Source organism: Chiloscyllium plagiosum, chromosome 2, assembly GCF_004010195.1.
Source record: "Chiloscyllium plagiosum isolate BGI_BamShark_2017 chromosome 2, ASM401019v2, whole genome shotgun sequence".
NCBI classification, from domain to species: domain Eukaryota; kingdom Metazoa; phylum Chordata; class Chondrichthyes; order Orectolobiformes; family Hemiscylliidae; genus Chiloscyllium; species Chiloscyllium plagiosum.
Window position 1 is genome coordinate 26,913,642 of NC_057711.1, and position 21,512 is coordinate 26,935,153.

The window sequence follows — 21,512 nt, forward strand, 5'->3', positions numbered from 1 at the left end:
TGTTGCTGAACAAAGAGACCTTGGAGTGCAGATTCATAGCTCCTTGAAAGTGGAGTCGCAGGTAGATAGGATTGTGAAGAAGGCATTTGGTATGCTTTCATTTATTGGTCAGAGTATTGAGTACAGGAGTTAGGAGGTCATGGTGTGGCTGTACAGGACATTGGTTAGGCCACTGTTGGAATATTGCGTGCAATTCCAGTTTCCTTCCTATCAGAAAGATGTTGTGAAACTTGAAAGGGTTCAGAAAAGATTTACAAGGATGTTGCCAGGGTTGGTGGATCTGAGCTACAGGGAGAGACTGAACAGGCTAGGGCTGTTTTCCCTGGAGCATCAGGGGGCTGAGGGATGACCTTATAGAGATTTGCAAAATTAAGAGAGGCATGGATAGGATAAATAGACAAAGTCTTTTCCCTGGGGTCGGGGAGTCCAGAACTAGAGGACATAGGTTTAGAGTGTGAGGGCAAAGTTATAAAAGAGACCTCAGGGTCAACTTTTTCACACAGAGGGTGGTACGTGTATGGAATGAGCTGCCAGAGGATGTGGTGGAGGCTGGCACAATTGCAACATCTAAGAGGCATTTGGATGGATATATGAATAGGAAGGGTTTGGAGGGATATGGGCCGGGTGCTGGCAGGTGGGACTAGATTGGGTTGGGATATCTGGTCGGCATGGACGGGTTGGACTGAAGGGTCTGTTTTCATGCTGTATATCTCTATGATTCTATGACTCTATCACTGGTGAAGGGAATGGCTGCTTGTGGATGTGGTGCCAATCAAGTGGGCTGCTTTGTCCTTGATGGTTCCAAGTTTCTTGAGTGTTATTGGAGCTGAACCCATCCAGGCAAGTGGGGGCATATTCCATCACATTCCTAACCTGTGCTTTGTAGATAGTGTATAGGCTTTGGCGAGTCAGAAAGTGAGTTACTCACTGTAGTATTCCTAGCCTCTAACCTGCTCTTGTAGCCATCGTGTTTATATGTAAGTCTAGTTGAGTTTCTGGTCAATGTAACCCCTAAGGGTGTTGATAGTGGGGCATTCAATGATGGTGAAACCACTGAATGTCAAAAGGTGATGATTGCATTCTGTCTTTTTGGAAGTGACCCTTGCACTTGCAAGACACAAATGTTACTTGCCTATGCTTGGATATTGTCCAGATCTTGTTGCATTTGAACACGGGACTACTTCAGTATCTGAGGAGTCATGAATGGTGCTGAACATTACGCATTGATCAGGAACATCTGCCCTTCTGACCTAATGATGAAGGGAAGGTCATTGATGGACCAATTGAAGGTGGTTGTGCCTAAGACACTACTTTAAGGAATCCTGCAGAGATTATCTGGAATTGAGATGACTGAGATTCAACAATCACAAGCATCATCCTGTGTGCCACGTATGACATCACAACCATCATCCTGTGTGCCACGTATGACTCCAACCAGGGGAGAGTTTGCCCCATGTTTCCCACTGATTCCAGTTTTACTTGGGCTCCTTGATGCCACACTTGGTTGAATATGGCCTTAATTTCAAGGGCAGTCAGTCTGACCTCAACTCTGGAACTCAGCCCTTTTTGTCCGTGTTTGAACCAAAGCTGTAATGAGGTCAGGAGCTAGGTGGCCCTGGCAGAACACACTCTGAGCATCACTGAGCACATTATCACTGAGCAGAGGCTGCTTGATAGCACTGTTGGTGACACCTTCCATCACTTTACTGAAGATCAAGACGAGACAAAGGGCAGTAATTAGTTGGCTTGGATTTGTCCTGCATTTTGCGTGTAGGACAGACCTAGGTAATTTTCCTCATTGTCGAATAGATGCCAGTATTGTAACTGTACTGAAAGAGCTTGGCTGGGGAAGCAGCATGTTTCAAGCACCAATCTTCCATATTATTGTGGAGTATATCACTATTTCTTTAGTGTTGCTGGGTCAAAGTCATGGAACTCTCTTCCAAAGGCACCAAAAGTTTACTCCTATAAGAAGACCTCAGCCGTTCAAGAATGCAACTGACCACAACCTTCTCAAGAGTAATTAGGAACCGATAACATTTGTTGGCCCAGCCAGTAACACCTTCATCCCCGAATTCATTTTTTAAAATGCTCTAGGATTACAATGACTTTGCTTTTGACAACAATTGCTAGTCCATGTTGGTTTGATGTGAACCTTCTGGTTTAAGATACAAAGCTTGAATCACGTCCTTTACCACTTCTAATTCTAATAAGAATCAGTTTATGCTTATACACACCTATTGTTCTAATTTGATGGTCATATTGTTGCCCTCCCTTGTATTCTCATTGCCTATATTTTTAGAGTACGGTAGTCACACTTGAACATCATATTCTGTATATAGCTCCTCAAGGGCGATAAGTCATATTATAGCTTCTGTGACTTCCTTTGATCACCAGCTCAGAATACTGGCAGTTAAATGTCTTCGGAAAAACTAGCTGAGAACCTACCTTCAGTTTTGAAGTTGAACATTGCATCCTGTGCCAGTTTAGAATGCATTTTTAAATAAGGTTCTGCAGTGCAAGAAGAACCAATTACAATAGATGGGCTATGGTTGGGTGGGGGACAAGGGGAGGCCAGAATGTTGGGGAAGTTGTAGGAGGAGCTAAGTCTGAATGTCATAATTGGGAGCCAATGAAATAAGGCATCTGGACTGGCTAACTCTTTTTGAAACTTTGCATGGGAAAGGAGACTTGGAAATCTACATAGTTCCGTCTTCTGGTTCAATGGCCTTCATTGCAAAGTTTCAGCAAATCACATTAAAAATCACAGGAATGTAGGAACACTGAACCTGGAGTAAGGTATTCAGCCCATCTAGCTTGCTCCATCATTGAACAGGCTGATCTTCCCTCAGGGCTCAACTCCTCCATTTGTACCAGCTCAGCACCACTACCAACTTCCTTATCCTTCCAAACCTATCTATCCCCTCTTTTAGAGGACACCTTACTGACTTTTACCCACACCATTCCCATAATCCTTTACATCATTCATCAACAGCAAAAATGTATCAATTTCTGCTTTAAATTTACTCAAAGACTGAGCTTCCATACCTGGAACAGAGGTTTCAAAAGATTCACCTCCCTCAGAGCAAACAAAAATTTCTTCCTATCTCAATCCTAAGTGGAAACCCTCATATTTTTAAAGTTATTCCACAGATTAGCAAGGCTGCAAAAAAGCAAACCAAGCTCCAGGCTTTATTAAAAAGGGAAAGAATTGAGAAGTGGGGAAATTCCCTTTAAACCTAATGTGGGCTAGAGGACTGCGTGCAGTTCTGGTCACCAAAGGATATAAAGGATAAAGAGAACAGTGAAGATTTACAATAATGATACCAGAAGTGTGTGGGTTTCCACATCAGGATATCACCTGGTTCTCTGTTCTCTTGGATAAAGAAAGCTGAGAAGTGATCTCATCTTCTTCAGTTCTTCAGGTGGTTCAGTGGTTAGCACTGCTGCCTCATAGCACCAGAGACCCAGGTTTGAGTCCAGCTTTGAATGACTGTCTGTATGGAGTTTGCATGGTGCTCCGGTTTCCTCATACAGTCTAATAATGTGCAGGTTAGGTGGATTGACCATGTTAAATTGCCCATGGGGTCCACATTTGTACAGGTTAGGTGGATTGGCTGTGGGAAATGCGGGGTTACAGGAATGTGATGGGTCTGGGGGGGATGGTCTTCAGAGGGTTGGTGTGGACTTGATAGGTGAGTGACCTCTTTCTGCACTGTCAGAATTTATGATTCCCCATCAAAGGCAGGTCCAGCATAGGTATGCAAAAGTGGAAATCCATGTCAGATGGATTGTGCTGTAGGCACCAATCTGATTCATGCCAGCTGTCAAAGTAATGCCCCCCTTGCACCAATGATGTATCATACTGCTTCATTTCTGTACACTAAAGGGCCTCCTATAATGTTTTACTAATGAGATGGGGGTCCACCCATGCCCCGTGGGGAGGCTGCATGGTAACAGCTGGCTGGCATTGTGTGGAGTTGGTGTGTGGGGTGGTGGCGTGGAGGAAATGTTTGTGGGCCTCTGCTCGGGCACCATGTGGCTCATGAACAGACTTCCACTCCTGCTGAAACATATTCCCTCCTGTCATTAGATTAGATTAGATCACATTACAGTGTGGAAACAGGCCCTTCGGCCAACAAGTCCACACCAACCCGCCGAAGCGCAACCCACCCATACCCCTACATTTACCCCTTACCTAACACTACGGGCAATTTAGCATGGCCAATTCACCTGACCTGCACATCTTTGGACTGTGGGAGGAAACCGGAGCACCCGGAGGAAACCCACGCAGACACGGGGAGAACGTGCAAACTCCACACAGTCAGTCGCCTGAGGCAGGAATTGAACCCGGGTCTCAGGTGCTGTGAGGCAGCAGTGCTAACCACTGTGCCACCGTGCCGCCCACTTTTGTCCTCAATGAGGAGCCCCTGATTCCTCTGGTAACTTGACTGTGCTGGCGGTCCCCATACAATTAGCTCCAGTTCAAGTCCTCCTTCACTTTTGCCATTCAGGACTGGCTGCAGAACCAACAATGCCCACTGCTCCTGGAGGCGCTGCTGAGGTTGAGGAGCTGCTGGCCCTTGGATTGGCTGCAGCTGGCAGACGCAGAATCCCATCTCTCAATGTGATGGACGTCCCAATGCCAGGAAAATGAACTGTCTGCATGATGGACATCCAATTGGATAGGGCTTCTGGAAATGGCAGTGGTTGGTGGTGATGCCTCTGTCCCTGTGGCTGCTGGTTAGAGCTAATGCCATGGTCTTTAAATTCAGCTTCTGCAAAAGAGCAATGTGTCCAATACCCTGTACTTAAAGCAATATCTCCCTGAGGCTTAGCCATTTCAGGTTTAGCTTTGTGATAAGGCTGCAGGACTCTCGAAGAAGCTTTAAAATCTTTTAAAATTTCCTTTGGCCAGGTTTTCCTGAATGAATGGGGAATCTGGCAGCTTCATTGAGGTGAGGAATCAGTTGGCGAGGGCTTTCTGACTCAGATCTCTGGCTGAGGAGTCTCTCCAATCTACTACACTCATCTCCAATTTCACCACTCAGCAATCAGACCCCAATACCTGAAATAAAAACAGAAATTGCTGGAGAAACTCAGCAGGTCAGGTGGCATATATGGAGAGAGAAACAGAATTTATGTTTTGCATCCCATGACTCTTTTCCAGATTTCCAGTATCTGCAGTATTTTGCATTAGCATAGGTCCTGTTTTCTCTCTCCCTTCCCCATAACCTCCCAGATCTTCAACCCTTGTCCATCCCAAATGACCCACTACTCACTTTCTGTCAGCTTTCCCCCAGATTGTGCTTCCTCTCTCCAACTGACTCCACCCAACTCCACACATCGTTGGTGTCAGTGAATAGCTTTTTAGCCTGACTGGACACTCAGCTATCAGTCAGCTATGGCTTCTGTTGTATATCTTAGATTTAGACCCATACAGAGATCAAACTTGTATCTCAGGTGTGGCAGGTTTTATTCACAGTGACTTTAAAACATGGAAGACATCCTTCTCATTCCAGCTTTCAGCTCTTACTACAGATTGTTTACAGGGATCTCATAGGAACATATAAAATCCTGATGGACCGGACAGGTTGGCTGTGGGAAGAATGTTCATGATGTTGGGGAAATCCAGAATGAGGGGTCATTGTCTAAGAATAAGGGATAAGTCATTTAGGACTGAGATGAGGAAGAATTTCTTCACTCAGAGAGTAGTGACCTTCTGTGGAATTCTCTACTAGAAAGCTATTGGGGTCAGTTTGTTAGATAAATTCAAGAGGGCCTTTGCAGCTAAAGGGATCAAAGGGTATGAAGAGAAAGTGGGAGTGGGATACTGAAATAGCATGATCAGCCGTGATCATATTGAATGGTGGTGCAGGCTTGAAGGGCTGAATGGCCTACTCCTGTGCCTACTTTCTATCTTTCTATATTGCTTTTGCTTCAAGTACATGCCCAGATATAACTAAACACGCACAGAGAACATCAATAGTGAACAGACTGACATAACCAAAAACAGGGCGACTGAACACAAATGCTTCCAGGTGGGGGAACTGATCAGTGATATCAGAGCTCCAGCGCCTTTGAGATAATCCCAGATTGTAGGTTCACCACACCTCTCTGATTGAATCACTTCCTGTGCACCAAGCCAGTAAAAATACGACCCAAGGGTTTCATAATTATCATTAAAATATGATGCATGTCTGCCACAACATTAGTTTAATGTATATTTCAAATAACTAGAGGCCTGGTTACTCGGGATCTTACATTAGCAGTCATAGTACAATGTGTTTTAACAATGCATTGATTTTACTGCTCTTACAAACATGATTATATAAACCACACTGTTTAAATAATTAGTTGCATCATTGTGCCAGTGCATAGAGTTATGTGGCTTTCTGCAAGGTTTACACGTAGCAGTCTGCTAACATGGATAACTGAACAAGTGCGTTCTCTAAATATATCTTGCAATGGGAAACTGCTTGTACTTTTAAAGATTAACCAGATTTTGAGATGCAGCATAACAGTGACAAGGCAGGCTTCTCATATAAATGGATCCGATCTGTTATTTTCTTTCAAATCTCCACAGGAAAGTTAAGCCTTCATATTCTGATAAACGGGGACAGCGTCACATCCCTCGGGTGGCTTTGTTCTTGCTCTTGCATGGGCTTCACAGTACAGTTGTCCCTCTATGAAAAAGTAACCTTTCTGCTTGAGGTTCATGCCACAGTCGGAACAAACAAAGCATTCCGGGTGTCGATACTTGTCACGGGCCTTCACTACAGTGCCACTGTGTGTGAGAGATATTTTACAATAATTCAGTTAGAATGCAAGCTTGTGGACTGTTTTATGATTTCAACACTGAAAGCAATGCAAGCAGGGGTGATATGGATAGACTGGAACCTGAAATCAGGTCCCACGTTCATTTAGAAAGTGTGGCTCACTTACCATCAAATCAGCTGACACTCAGTCGGTCAGGATGCTGGAGTGAAAATGGCTACTCAAAATAATCAGGGTCTAAAGACTTGGTCATTGGAGTTGGAATATGAGCAGGACAATGGTAGCCAGTTATCCTTTTAAATATTTAATGGAGAAGAGGGGTAGGGTTTTGAGGATCAGATATATTCAAAGATGTACTGAAATTTTCTTTGAAGTTTATCTTTTTTACCTTTTAAAGAGGACCCCTTCTGACTCACCTTCCCCCCCCCCCCTTCCTTCTCCACCAACCCTGTGAAATCCAACCTTGTGCAGCAGAGACACTTGTTCTGATGAAGATTTGGGAGTAGCGCCCTGCCTCCCAGTAGTAGGCACCTGGCTTATAAAAAGGATGAATAATCTTCATTACTCACAGGCGAATTCTGACAGGAATTCTTAGGGTTGATTACCTTTAGGGACCTAAGAAACTTAGATTGAATCTGGTGCCTGGTCTTCGCCAACGTTGGTTTCACTGGGCGTTCGGAAGCTAAGCAAGGTGAAATTTCCAGAATAACCCAGTCATACCAACAGTAGACACCTTAATGTTCAACCAAGACATTACAGGAATGGGCTGAAATGATATCTGCTGCTCCAGGAACAGCCCCAGACCCTGTCATGTTGGACTATCATTCCCTATGGCCTCTTCCACACCACTCCTCCAAACCACTGACCAGGATTTCCAAGACATTGTCTTCACTGGGGAGAAGAGGGAAGAACCAAAGCGTTCATGTTTTATTTATGTCCCAAGATCGGTTTACAAAACAATTGCTGATGCCCCTTTGAAGAAGGTGGGCCATTGTTGGATTTTTTTAGCTATTGACATATCTGGAACAGCACCTCACAAGTAAACCGATACAGTGTTCATTTTAGAAGCTCCAGTCACAGAGAAGAATTCGCCATTTGCACAATGCGTAATAAAATTGCAACTTTTTTGGCCTAAATAGGTTTATACAGACACAGCAGGCAGAGGAAGATTTCCTCTGCTCCCCCACCTACCCCCACAGTCTGTGTGTTAAACCACAGAAAGTTAAGCTTCCCTTCTTATGTGGAGGTTAGTCTCTATTAAGATTAATAGTGCTCAATACTTTATAGTGTAGAAATCTGCACCATTACATGACTGCTTTATAATAATCCAATTCAAGGAACTGAAAAATGTGCCTTCCTTTAGGTTGAATGACTTAATTTGTGTGTGTATATCAGTGGGCGCCATGAATATTAAGTTAATTGAGCCTCTCTCCAGAAATGCAAACATCCAAATCTCAATCCTAGTAAAGGAGGTTCGCCTAAAACTGACACTCATCCCATGAGGCTTAGATGGATTGGCGTGGGGTCTCAGAGTGGAAAGGGCAGTGGGTTAATTCACAGCATCATGGTAGTATTGTTCACAAAGCCAGATTGTTAGAAAAAAGAATATTATTAAACTAAGAAGAGACAGGATGGATACACAGTCCTGCTCCCAACCATTACCCCCCATCCCCACCCCTGCCCCTATCCATGGTCCTCAGCTATGATGCTAACAGCTGAAAACATTTCATTGAGTTTCAACTTCTGCATTAGTCAGAAATAGTCACACTGACAAGTAAGAAGATCTTAAACCCTGTTTTCTGACAGGATTCATTAAGCCGATATTGCAATCACCCCATTGTTTTTAAACTTACACTATTCCATTTCCACACTTGTCACAGAGTGGCAGCTTCTGAACACTTCCTGTGGAAGCACCAACTTTTGTCACTGGAGCCCTCACACTTCGAGTCACCACAGGCCGGGTACCTTGAACATTTTGCAGGAAGATAAACGGTGGTTAAAAATGATTTCGAATTTGAAGTAGTCAGCGTTGACCTATCTGTTAACAGCGGGAAATTCAGCAAATACCATTGTCTAATCTGCCTGGTGCCTTTGCTTGGTATATAAACAAAGTGATGGGTTGTAATCTATCTGTAAATTTTTTATTCCCTCCTGGGACATGGGCATCCCGAGTTGACCAGCATTGTCTGTCCCTAGTTTCCCATGACAAGATGATGCTGAGCTGCCTTCTTGAACCACTGCAGTCCACATCCAGGTTTATCCTATGAGTTACTGCCACCATTCCCTCTAGTTTCATTAAACCTAAGCAGGAACAGCCATTTCCCCACTCTCCAGCACTGATTCATCTCTTCAACCCGAGTATCCTTTAATCCACCGATGTCACAAATAAATCAATACTCAACACTGGAACATGTTCCCAAATCTGGTAATTAAACATGTATAATATCATGTAATGACTTTTCACAATTGGATCTGACAAGTGTCTAAATGGTTTATTTTGCTTCCCAGTGGTAAAGACAGAAAGCCAGTGATCCTCACCACTTTCATCTGCTTCCAGGTAATCCTGGATTGCACGGAAGGACCCAGATTGTCTCGGCTCACTCTTTTCCTCCTGGTTGCTGTGTAGCATCTTGTAGACTGCTGAGTTTTCAACTCCTGGTGCTGGTTCAACTCTGTATGGACATAGTAGCTTACAGTAAGCAGATGGAATTTTCTTTTTGAAGATGCATGCAGTAACTTCTAATACAGATAATATTCCAGACTCTAATAATACTTGGCAGTTGCGTAGGGCAGCATTAGATGGAGTCGACTGATATCTTGCTCACCCACTAGTGAGCCAGTAAGAGCCCTGTGTAACAAGCCTCCCAAGTGATTATGAAACCCAGGAACAGAAATCCCAGCCCCCAAAGCTGCCACATCATCAGAGGCACTTGTTTGAACAAGTGACCTTTCTGGAAGTGCACAAGGAACCCTGGCACAGATTTCATTTTGAGCTTCTCACATGCCACCTTCTGCAGCCAGGTGAATATCAATGCCAGTCTCTAATGAGTCTCTAATGTGGGCAATGATTGTCCAATTAAGGTCCTTGGTTAGTGTTAGGACAGAAACAATGTTCTTCAGCCTTCCTGTCCCACACTAATTGAGTGAGAATTAAGAAGACCACCACTCCCATTCAGTTAAGTGAGCTCGCTACAATTAAATGAGCCTCGGGGAAGATGTTATGTTCTACTCTTAATCTTCACAACCTAAGTTTTACTTTATCCAATTCCAATGTGAAATTGGTGCTCTGACTTCAGTGAACATATGTACATAAAGACTTTTACACTTTACAAATCTTAATGGTTGAACGAACAATTGTTTTCAGCCAGTTAATGCAAATTGGTAATCTATGCACATTGAGACAAACTAGCGGGGTGGCAAAAACGAATAGGTAAAAACAAGGACCGCAGATGCTGGAAACCAGATTCTAGATTAGAGTGGTGCTGGAAAAGCACAGCAGGTCAGGCAGCATCCGAGGAGCAGGAAAACCGACGTTTCGGGCAAAAGCCCTTCATCAGGAATAGAGGCAGGGTGTCTGCAGGGTGGAGAGATAAATGAGAGGGGGGTGGGGGTGGGGGTGGGTAGAAAGTAGTATAGAGTACAATAGGTGAATGGGGGTGGGGATGGATAGTCAGAGATGAATAGTCAGTTTAACACTTTGCTACTAATAGCAGTTGGATATAGAGTGTGGTGCATTCAACAAACAGTTGATTAACTATTGTCAGGCTTGCGCTAAGACCAAAGCCCAATTCCATCTGTCTGAAAGGCCAGAGAAGAATTTCAGAGCAGACGCAACAGAGCCGACAATGCAGTAGCTGCTGAAATTCATAGAGTAAGATGCCAAACACTGAACATAATCCTCCCTCAATATTTGAATCTTTTTGCTGTCCTTCCAATCTTCGATCATTCTATCCTTTCAAACTTCATATACATTTAATTATTTTTCAGAGTTTTACTTTGTATGACTTCATATATATTTATCATGGAATTTGTTATTTAAATAATCTTTAGTCTATGGAATTTCAGGATGGAACCATCTGAGTGAACAGTAAAGGGCATTTCTAGATTACAAACACTTGATCAGGTGCATGACTGAGCTTCAAGGATAGCACTGGTCTGGTGACAGGTAATGAGTCAAGTTTTGGATGACAGCACTAGGCCTCATGGCAATTAATTGATTTAAGCTTCAGACATTTCCTATCCCTAGCCCTCCACCCTGTCACAGACTTTCATATTTGTTGTTCTTCCCATCCAGCCTTCCTTCCAAGTTCTCGAAACCTTCTCGCGGTTATGATGGAAGGCCACAGACTTCAATTGTTCACTTTGTTTTTTTATATATCAGAGGCTACTAGATCTGCTGGGTATTTCCATGACTTTTTGAATTATTTTCAGATATCCAGCATCTACAGTATTCTGCTTTGACATTCTTTCTTGTTGGAGATATGACTCACTGTGGAACAGTTCTCCTTGCACCTTGAGATGGGCTCCAAATTTTGATGACAAGCATTTGCTATATAAGGAGAAAGTGAAGACTGCAGATGCTGGAGATCAGAGTTGAGATTGTGTTGCTGGGAAAGCACAGTAGGTCAGGCAGCATCTAAGGAGCAGGAGAATCGACGTTTCGGGCATAAGCCTGTCATCAGGAATGAGACTTGTGGGCCGGGGCCGAGTGATAAATGGGAGAGGGGATTGGGGGGTAAGGTAGCAGAAAAATAGGTGGATGAAGGTGAGGGAGAAGGTGATAGGTCACGGAGGGAGTGATGGACAGGTCCGGAGGGTGGTGCCGAGTTGGAGGCTTGAGACTGGGATAATGTGGGGGAGGGGAAATGAGGAAGCTGTTGAAATCCACATTTATCCCGTGTGGTTGCAGGGTCCCAAAGTGGAATTTGAGGCTGTCTTCCTCCAAGGCATCAGGTAGTAACGGTTTGGCGTTTGAGGAGGCCCAGGACTGCATGTCCTTGACGGACGGGGAGTTGGAGTTGAAGTGTTCAGCCACGGGGCGGTGGGGTTGGTGGGTGCGGGTGTCTCAGAGATGTTTTCTGAAATGATCTGCAAGAAGGTGTCCTGTCTCCACAATGTAGAGGAGACCACACCAGGTGCAACGAATGCAGTAGATGACATCGGTAGGGGAACAGGTAAATTTCTGATGGATGTGAAAGGATCCCTTGGGGCCTTGAACAGAGGCGAGGGGAGTGGTGTTGGCACGGATTTTGCATTTCCTGTGGTGGCAGGCAAAGGTGCCAGGAGTGGGGTGTAGGCTGGTGGGGGCGCGTGGACATGATGAGGGAGTCATGGAGGGAATGGTCTCTCCAAAAAGTTGATAGGGGTGGGGAGGGAAATTTATCTTTGGTAGTGGGATTCGTTTGGAGGTGGCGGATGTGGCGGAGGATGATGCGATTTATGCAAGGTTGGTGGGGTGCAAGGTGAGGACTGGGGGTTCTATCCTTGTTGCGTTGGGAGGGGTTGGGTTCAACTGCGGTGGTGCATGAAGTGGAGGAGATGTGCTGGAGGGCATCATCAACCACGTGGGAAGGGAAGTTGCAATCATGGAAGAAGGAGGCCATCTGTGACTTTCTGAGATGGAATTGGTCATCCTGGGAACAGATGTGGCGGAGTGAGAGGAATTGGGAATAAGGGGTGGCATTTTTACAGCAAGTAGGGTGGGAGGAGATGTAGTCTAGGTAGTTGTGGGATTTGGTGGGCTTGTAGTAGATGTCTGTGGTTAGTCGGTCACTGGAGATGGTGATGGAGAGGTCCAGAAAGGGGAGGGAGGTGTCTGAGATGGTCCAGGCAAATTTGAGGCTGGGGTGGAATGTGTTGGTAAAGTTGATGAACTGTTCAACTCGTGGGAGCATGAGGCGGCACCGATTCAGTCATCGATGTAGCGGAGGAACAGGTGGGGGGTGATGCCAGTGTAACTGCGGAAGATAGACTGTTCCACGTTTCTGACAAACAGGCAGGCATAGCTGGGTCCCATGTGGATGCCCGTGGCTACCCCTTTGGTTTGGAGGAAGTGGGAAGATTGGAAGGAGAAGTTGTTGAGGGTGAGGACCAGTTCAGCCAGTCAGATGCGGGTGTAGGTGGAAGGGTACTGCCATATAACCTTAGTGCAATTAAAGTCCTCAATAATTACATATCTTCTTACCATTATAAAGTTATTTCAATCACCCACAAGCCTCATACCCAATTTCTTGCACACTATTTGCTGCTCGTAGCATATCAGTGATGTAGCAAGCTCAGATTATTAGGGTGGCACGGTGGCTCAGTGGTTAGCACTGCTGCCTCACAGTGCCAGGGACCTGTGTTGATTCCCTCAAGTAACTGTCTATGTATATTCTCCCTGTGACTGTGTGGGTTTCCTTCCACAATCCAAAGATGGTCAGGTTAGGTAGATTGGCCTGTTAAATTGTCCAGGGATGTGCAGGCTAGGTGGATTGGCAATGGGAAACCCAGGTATGCGGTAGGGGTGTGTGACTGGGTGGGATGCTCTTTGGAGGGTTGGCTTGGATTTGATGGGCCAAATGGCCTGCTTCCATAACTGTAGGAATTGTGTGGCTCTACGATATTATTTCTTAACGTAAGATGTGCTTGAGAGTTCTGTTCCTATAGCCATAGTGACAAAAGTGCTTGAACCATTAAAGGAGTGACTCTGTCATTTGAAATGCATATGAAGAGAATGAAGGTTAGCTATGACTGAGTCAATGAGCTAAGGGTAACCTGTAGCTTAGCTGAACTCATGATGCCTGTTCAAAAGCACAATTATCAGTAGTGGTGGATCAACTGCCCTTTCAAACACATCCTCTATTCCAATGCCCTTAATTGTACAATATTCATACCAACTATTATCAAGTTGTCATTTATTCTCTCAGTATTGCTAAGTTATGATGGTACTTAGAGAAGGAACAGAAGACTATTAATACTACAAGAATATTTTTTGATATAAGGTTGATATAAGATTGCCTGATATTACTAACTGCATTCTCTGGATGGAGACTTCACTGGCTTGCACACATTTCTGAAACATTTACTTTATGTGAAGGATTTTGCCAGAGAGGAGAAAACTACATTCTTCTTGGAGTGTGGAAATTTGCAACATACAGAGTGCATTCATTGTGTCTGCTACTGCAGTCATTTTAGAACACACTAGCAGCTTCTCACAGCTCATCAGCTACAACAGGAAAAAGCTTTACTAAGCCCAACCAATTTATATCAGGTTTTAACCTGTAGATGAGCAAACAGTTCCAAACACAATTGCTCCTTTATCCCCCAACACTTATTCCTTTATCCAGGATTTGGAGATGCCGGTGTTGGACTGGGGTGTACAAAGTTAAAAATCACATAACACCAGGCTATACTCCAACAGGTTTAATTGGAAGCACAATTCCAATTAAACCTGTTGGACTATAACCTGGTGTTGTGTCCTTTATCCAGGCTATCAAAAGTAACCTTGAATGATGTCATAATCTCTGCCTCAACCAGCAAGGCTGAAGTGAATTCTCCAACCTCACAATTCTCTCTGTGAAGACATTTTTCCCTGTCTTGTTTGTAAATATCTTACATTTGATCTTCTACCTATTGGCCCTCATGCTTTGTCCCTTTAATATTAAAAACAAGCTGTCCCATTCTTTATAAGTATAAAATAATGATATTATATCACCCATACTCTGCATTATCCTCTTTGTATAATAGGCAGCAGCCTACTTCACTTGTCCTTTATCCTTCCTCAGGTCTCAATGTATTTTCTGTAACGTGGATCCCAATAGTGGGCAGACTGCTTATTTAGGGTTTTTTAGATTAGATTAGTTTCCTGAAAGTATGGAAACAGGCCCTTCGACCCAACAAGTCCACACCGACCCTCCAAAGAGCAACCCACCAAGACCCATTCCCCTATCCTATGTTTATCCCTGACTAATGCACCTGACACTATGGGCAATTTAGCATGGCCAATTCACCTGACCTGCACATCCTTCGATTGTGAGAGGAAACTGGAACACACGTAGAATGTGCAAACTCCACACAGACAGTCGCCTGAGGTGGGAATCAAACCCGGGTCCCTGGTGCAGTGCTAACCACTGAGCCTCCGTGCTGCCCTACGGTTCTACAAAGGTTCACCATTATCTCATTGCTGAACTACACAACAGTGTGAAAACTTAAAATAACACAACATTTTAGTTTTGAAATTTCTTGGCCCAGGTGATTGAAATTGTAGCTCAGGTCGATGATAAGTCTGTAAGTAAGCTCGCTGAGCTTGAAGGTTTGTTTTCAGATGTTTCGTCACCATGACTAGGTAACATCATCAGTCAGATTTTCCAGTGAAGTGCTGGTGGTATGGCCCACCTCTCTGTTTATAGGTCTTGGTTTCTTAAGGTGGGTGATGTCATTTCCGTTTTTGTTTCAAGGGAAGGTAGATAGGATCTAAGTCGATGTGTTTATTGATGGAATTCTGGTTAGTATGGCATGCCTCTAAGAATTATCGTGATTGTCTTTGTTTCGCCTGTCCTAGGATGTATGTGTTATCCAAGTCAAGGTGATGTCCTTTTTTGTCTGTATGTATAGAAACTAGTGAGGGTGGATCATGTTTTTTGGTGGCCAGTTGGTGTTCATGTATCCTGGTGGCAAGTTTCCTGGTAGTTTGTCTAATGTAGTATTTTTTACAGTTCTTGCATGGTATCTTGTAAATGACATTAGTTTTGCTGTTAGTATCTAATGGATCCTTTAGGTTCATTAGTCGCTGTTTAAGTGTGTTGGTAGGTTTGGGGGCTACCATGATGCCAAGGGGTCTGAGTAGTCTGGAAGATCTTTCTTATATGTTTTTGATGTAAGGTAATGGGGCTATAATTTTTGGTTGTGTTGTGTCTGCTTGTTTGGGTTTTTTCCTGAGGAATCGGCAGATTATGTTTATTGGATATCCATTTTTCTTGAAAACGTTGTATAGATTTGTTTTCTGCTTTTTGTAGTTCTTGGGTGCTGCAGTGTGGTGTAGCTCGTTGAAATAATGTCTTGATGCAGCTCCGGCTGTGGGTGTTGAGGTGATTGCTTCTGAAGTTAAGTATTTAGTCTCTGTTTGTTGTTTTTCTGTAGATGCTGGTTTGAAGCTCTTTGTTTAACTGTATGTTCAACTGTCACGTCTAGGAATGAACTATGTTTTACTGCTATTAAAACAGTGATGAAGACATTGCTCAGAGCCCAAATTGTATGTGAAGAGTTGGGGAGATAAAGCACGGTAACAGAATTAAGAATTTAATTGTGAGAATTTGCTTGTGTAAGAGACCAGGAAGTAGAGCCTGGATTGAATGATGCTGCATGATAGGGAGAAAAAACAAAGAATTGGTATGCAAGGGTTGCTTGCGTGAAGTATGTGGTTTTCTGTATGCTAACTAAGACATTTTAGTGCAGGGTATAATAGCTGTATTAACAACCTTGCTTTCCAGGTGTAGAAGATTTCTTGGAAAATGAATGTTTATATATACTTCCAGTTTAAATTATGTAAAATGGAAGTTACTTGTAAACCTACAGTTAACAAGAAATGATCTGGCATTTTCAGCAATATAACTCTGACACAGGGCTAAACGTATTGCTCCAACCTTTAGGTTTGAAGATGGGGACACAGAAAACCTGGCAGTTAACACTCCTGTTACCTTCATAAGATCCCAGTAAAGTCTTTTGAGGGCAGTTATGGAAGAGAAGATGAACTTCCATATTGTACATTTCACAGTTTAACTTCAATTACCTTCCACGAGGAAAGCAACTTGTCATACCAACAGCAATAACCTGGCACACAGTGTTACAGCAGCATTACCTTCAGAATTCAGCTGCATGGGCAAGACAAACTGAGAATACCTAATCCTGAATTGAAACATTCAACATGAGAGTGATATTGAGGCCAAATTATATCAGGCTGTCAATAAACATGGGTCAATTGTACCAGCCTCAGAAGGAGTGCTACACTATTGTCTTCCCAGCTACAATGGAAGCTTGATCATCTACTGAGGATCACATAACGAAACCAAATTACAAAGGATACTGTATGGTGAGAAGAACAGAACAACAGTAATATTATTGAAGAAGAACAAGCAAGAAAATGTATCTTATTTACCAGGTGATGTTACAGAAATGCCTGTGTCATTATCTCAAACACAAGTATTCCCCTACAAAGGTGAAATTAGCAAATTCTTAAGAGGAAACATTTTTTGTTGATGAAGGCATCCATGGATGTTATGAAGCACTCAATCCAGGTGTGTGCAGGTTCATACCAAAATGCATTTCTCCAGTCGTGTTCCAATTATCCACCAATTCGAACTTCAGCCAGTGTTTCTTACCTTCTACTTCTCTGTATCAGATAACACTGCACTTCTCTCTAGTGAGACTCCAGACTCCAGAGCAGATATAATAATAGTGCTTATCAAATTTACAAACTACATCACAGTTAAATGAGAACTGATAGGGGAAAAATCATCACTTTCTAATTATCACTAATCATACATTTGGGTACAAGTACAGCAGAACCTCAATTACCCGAATATCAATTATCCGAATATCAATTATCTGAATTTTCAATTTTTCGAACAAGGTCTCAAGGTGCTGTAAAAATGTTACATCAAAGAGGTAAGTGAATTCGGACTACCTGTATTGAAAAACATGTGAAAACGCTGGCAAAAACAAAGAAACACAAGCACCACAAGCAACAGCGACTGGATGTTTTTGACGTAAAGGTTAGTTACACAGCCCTTTGCAAAAGTAAGTGCTTTATTCCCGTCACTTAACTGGGCCGTTCATGAAAAGACTGGCTGAGAAATTTAACACATGCGTGAGGCAATGCTTCTGTCTTTCTATTGCGGCACTAAGTTCAGCAGAAACTGACAAATGCTCTTGTGATTGTAGAAGCTGTTTGGGACCTTGTTTAATACTAGGATTTCATATATTTATGTTTGGTATGGGTTTGGTCCTTCTCAGTTTTACCTGCAATTTGCAGAATGCAGAGATTAGTTTATTTAAATAGCAGGCTCACCAAAATTATAGATATAAAAACAACTCTCCGGTAGAGCACAGCGTTAGATCAATATATGTTCATGGTCAAATCGACTATCTGAATAATCAATTATCCGAATGAAATACTGCCCGTCCATCTTGTTCGAATAATCGAGGTTCCTCGAGATTCTGTGGTTACCGGTGAAATAACCTTGAACCCAGAATGGTTCAATGATCTCTGCAGAGTGGATTTCCTTTCCCCAATGGCAATTTAAACCTATATCACATCAAGGTCACCTACAGCTGTCTAACATCTGTGATGTCAGAAGCAGGGTAGAACAGCCAATCATATTACAGTATTCACATAGACAGCAAACCTGGAAATTTAAAACATTTTATGTTTGGCTTTTAATATCATACACAATTTCAGAATTTAAATTACATAGTTTAGATTAAAATCAAAGCCAAAATATTATAAACCAAAGCTAAAAATAGTGTTTAAAATAGTTTTTTTACAGAAAGATTAACAGTCTGTACTTGGGTATTTTGTCAGTTCCCTAATGGCTCTGAAAATGCAGTCCAGTGGGACCTAAAGAGCACATCTATGGAGTAGTGCAGAATCACTGTCAGCAACTGCAGGACTTCAGCCTAACTGCACATATGCAGACTCCCAAAATTGTTGCATCACAATAAGGAATGCTGCCGTTACTATTTCAAAAGCCAATTAAGTTTTTGTTTTTATGTAATATAAATTGGATAGAAATTAGTAGTTACATAAGGTAAAATGTATACATTTTAAATCTGTTTTCACATGCATGGCATGTGGGGCAGCACATGCCATGTGGCTCAATGGTTAGCATTGCTGTCTCACAGCACCAGGATCCCAGGTTCGATTCCAATCTCAGGCAACTGTCTGTATGGAGCTTGCACATTCTCCCCGTGTCTGCGTGGGTTTCCTCCGGTTTCCTCCCACACTCCAAAGATGTGCAGGTCAGGTGGATCGGCCATGCTAAGTTGTCCATAGTGTTACACACTAACCTAGTGTTCGGTGCATTAGTCAGAGGGAAATGGGTCTGAGTGGGTTACCCTTCAGAGGGTTGGTGTGGACTTGTTGGGAAGAAAGGCCTGTTTCCGCACTGTAGGGAATCGAATCAAATCAAATCTAATCATGCACTGAAATTCCATTTTGCTAGGGAGGAGTATTTCTGAGCAGGTATCAGTTATTACTCCAATGTGGAAAGGAAACCTCTAATGGCATTCGGGACTCCCAGAACAACAATCCTTGTCATGGGACAAGATATCCCACTGGACTCCAGTTATTGATGTGATGAACGTTTTACCCTACACAACCATCTCTGTTTTTATATATCTCAAATTTGTGCTGTTATGGTCCTGTAAAAACATATACCATTTTTCCAACTGCAGAAGTCTAACTCTGAAAACCTGTCACACCATTTGGATTGCCGAAGGAAGTAAAACTGTTCTTTAAGTTTGCTACCTGCAATAATTGAACAGCAGAATTGTCCAACACTCTTTCCCCAAGTGTGAATTTAAAACCACATGTTGATCTTTCAACAGGTTACTTAAAATATGCCAAAATAGACTGTTACACAGTTCTTGCTTTAATATACACAGATACATGTGTGATTATTTTAGATAGCTAAGGGGGAGAGGGATTGTTAACTTCCTTGATTCTCTAGATGCAGGAAATCTGAGCTTCCCTTAATGTTTTAACTCCACAGTTTCAACATATGTGTGAGGCCCTGATAGATTCTGTGCCTCAAATCTATTTGGTAGGAGGCAGCCTGGTTGAGGCTGCAGCACGCAGCTGGGTGTGGGATGGTGGCCAAATTCAAGAAATGGGAGAGCTAATCCATGGCGATGGATCTGGAATTGATTCTCAGCATGCATTGTCCCAGCCAACAAGGCGATGGAGGTGGATGGGGAATTCCTGCAAAGAGGGAAGATCAGAAGCCTGAGAAATGGGAAGGAACTGGGAGATCCTGGGTGATCGGGATCAACACTTTAGCGGAGAACATCTGAAATCTCTTCGGGGTGAGGTGGAGGAACTGCAAGCATAGTGGAGAAAGACTGGAACAGTTTTCGGGATTGGGTTGTCTGAACTCTGGGGACTGGCTGAATCCAACAGGTGAGTGGAAAGGGACTTACCTCCTGATCCAGCAAGCTCCTCATCTTTAATCAGCTGCCAGTCGTCCCAAGGCCCAAGCTATGTTTCAAAATCTGAGTAAAAATGAGGCACTTTGCCTCATTATAAAGTGTTCCATCCCACACTCTGGGGGAGATTTGTTTCCTGTCCAGTTCTGTCTACATCTGGTAAAATCAGAAGTGGGCAGGTTGGAAGTGGATCAGGCCAGGATTCAAAATCTTAATATTTCACCACCTCACCGGACTGAAATCTGCCTTTTTTGGAGTTAAAATTCTCCACTCTCCCATCCAAAAGGTCTCTCTGAGTTAGAATTCTTTGAGGAAAGACTAAGCAGGACAGATAAAAGGGAGCCAATAGATGTGATATACTTGGAATTCCAAAAGGCTTTGTTAAGGTACCACACATTAAAGTACTTAATAATGGAAGAGCACATGATGTCAGGTTAATACATTAGCATGGATTGAGGATTGGTAACTAATAGAAGACTGAGACTTATGATTGGGGAACATTATCAGGATGGCAATCTATTACAAGTGCTGTGCTACAGGGACCAGTGCTGGGGCCGCAATTATTTACAATATATATCCATGACTTGGATGATGGAAATGAATTATAGAAGTAGAAGTGATATACACAGGTCAAGTGAATGACAGATGGAACATAATGTGGTAAAAATGTGAGGTTACACATTTTGGGAGAAAAATAAAACAGCTGAATATTACTTAAATGCAGAAAGACTGCAAAAAGCTGCAGCAGAGAGGTATTTGGGACCCCTCATGTAAGAATCACAAAACCAAGCATACAAGTTCAGCAAGTATTAAGAACGACAAATGAACTGTCAGCCTTTCTTGCAAAGAGCGTGGTGCATAACAAAAGGGGGTCTTACTAAAATTATACAAGGCACTTGTCAGAGCACATCTGGAATACTGTGAATAGTTTTGACCTCCTCATCTAATGTAAGATACATTGGCATTGAAGGCAATCCAGAAAAGGCTCACGATTCTGGGTTTGGAAGGATTTTCTTATGAGGAAGGAATGGGTAGTTGGGCTTATACTCAGGGTTGAAGCAGAAAGGTTGTTTTCCCTTGTAGGAGAGTCTAGGACAACAGGACATCATGTTAGATTAAAGAGCACTAATGTAAGGCAGAGAAGAGGAGGAATTTCATCTCTCAAAGGGTAGTCAATCTGTAAAATTTGTTACCATAAAGTGCTGTAGAACTTGGGTCATTCAATATGTTCAAGACTGAAATAGACAGATTTTTAATGAGTAAGAGAATCAAGGGTTAAGGGAATAAAGCAAGAAAATGTAGTCGAGAGTTATCAGATCGGCTATAAAATCATTAAATAGTGGAATGAACTTGATGGACCAAATGGCCAACAATTGTTCCTATGATGATCAAATGCATTATTTTAATATGTAGCATCAAACTGCAGAATTGCTATGGTCTCATAAAGTTGCATATTGTAGAATCACAAAAAATTGAACTTGCAGAATCCCTGTCCCTCATAATTGGGGAAAACTTTTAACTAAACAAACCATTCAATGAAATGCACCTGATGA

General features: G+C 42.8%; 2 protein-coding genes across 3 annotated transcripts in view; both read right to left on the minus strand.

Moving 5' to 3' along the window:
• LOC122556147 (coiled-coil domain-containing protein 110-like) overlaps positions 1–4,619 on the minus strand; it is a 24,034-nt gene extending 19,415 nt beyond the window's left edge. The window contains exons 1-2 of the mRNA XM_043702651.1: positions 4,409–4,619; positions 2,449–2,511 (exon numbers count right to left, since the gene is read on the minus strand). Coding sequence (XP_043558586.1) covers positions 2,449–2,511; positions 4,409–4,619 — 274 coding nt within the window. The remainder of the gene's footprint in view (positions 1–2,448; positions 2,512–4,408) is intronic.
• Positions 4,620–6,201: 1,582 nt separating this feature from the next.
• The window catches only part of pdlim3b (PDZ and LIM domain 3b), a 107,113-nt gene continuing 91,802 nt past the window's right edge, over positions 6,202–21,512 (minus strand). For both annotated transcript variants that reach the window (XM_043706005.1, XM_043705997.1), the window contains exons 5-7: positions 9,316–9,449; positions 8,631–8,742; positions 6,202–6,787 (exon numbers count right to left, since the gene is read on the minus strand). In XM_043706005.1, the coding sequence (XP_043561940.1) occupies positions 6,592–6,787; positions 8,631–8,742; positions 9,316–9,449 (442 nt within the window). In that variant the 3' untranslated portion in view covers positions 6,202–6,591. The remainder of the gene's footprint in view (positions 6,788–8,630; positions 8,743–9,315; positions 9,450–21,512) is intronic.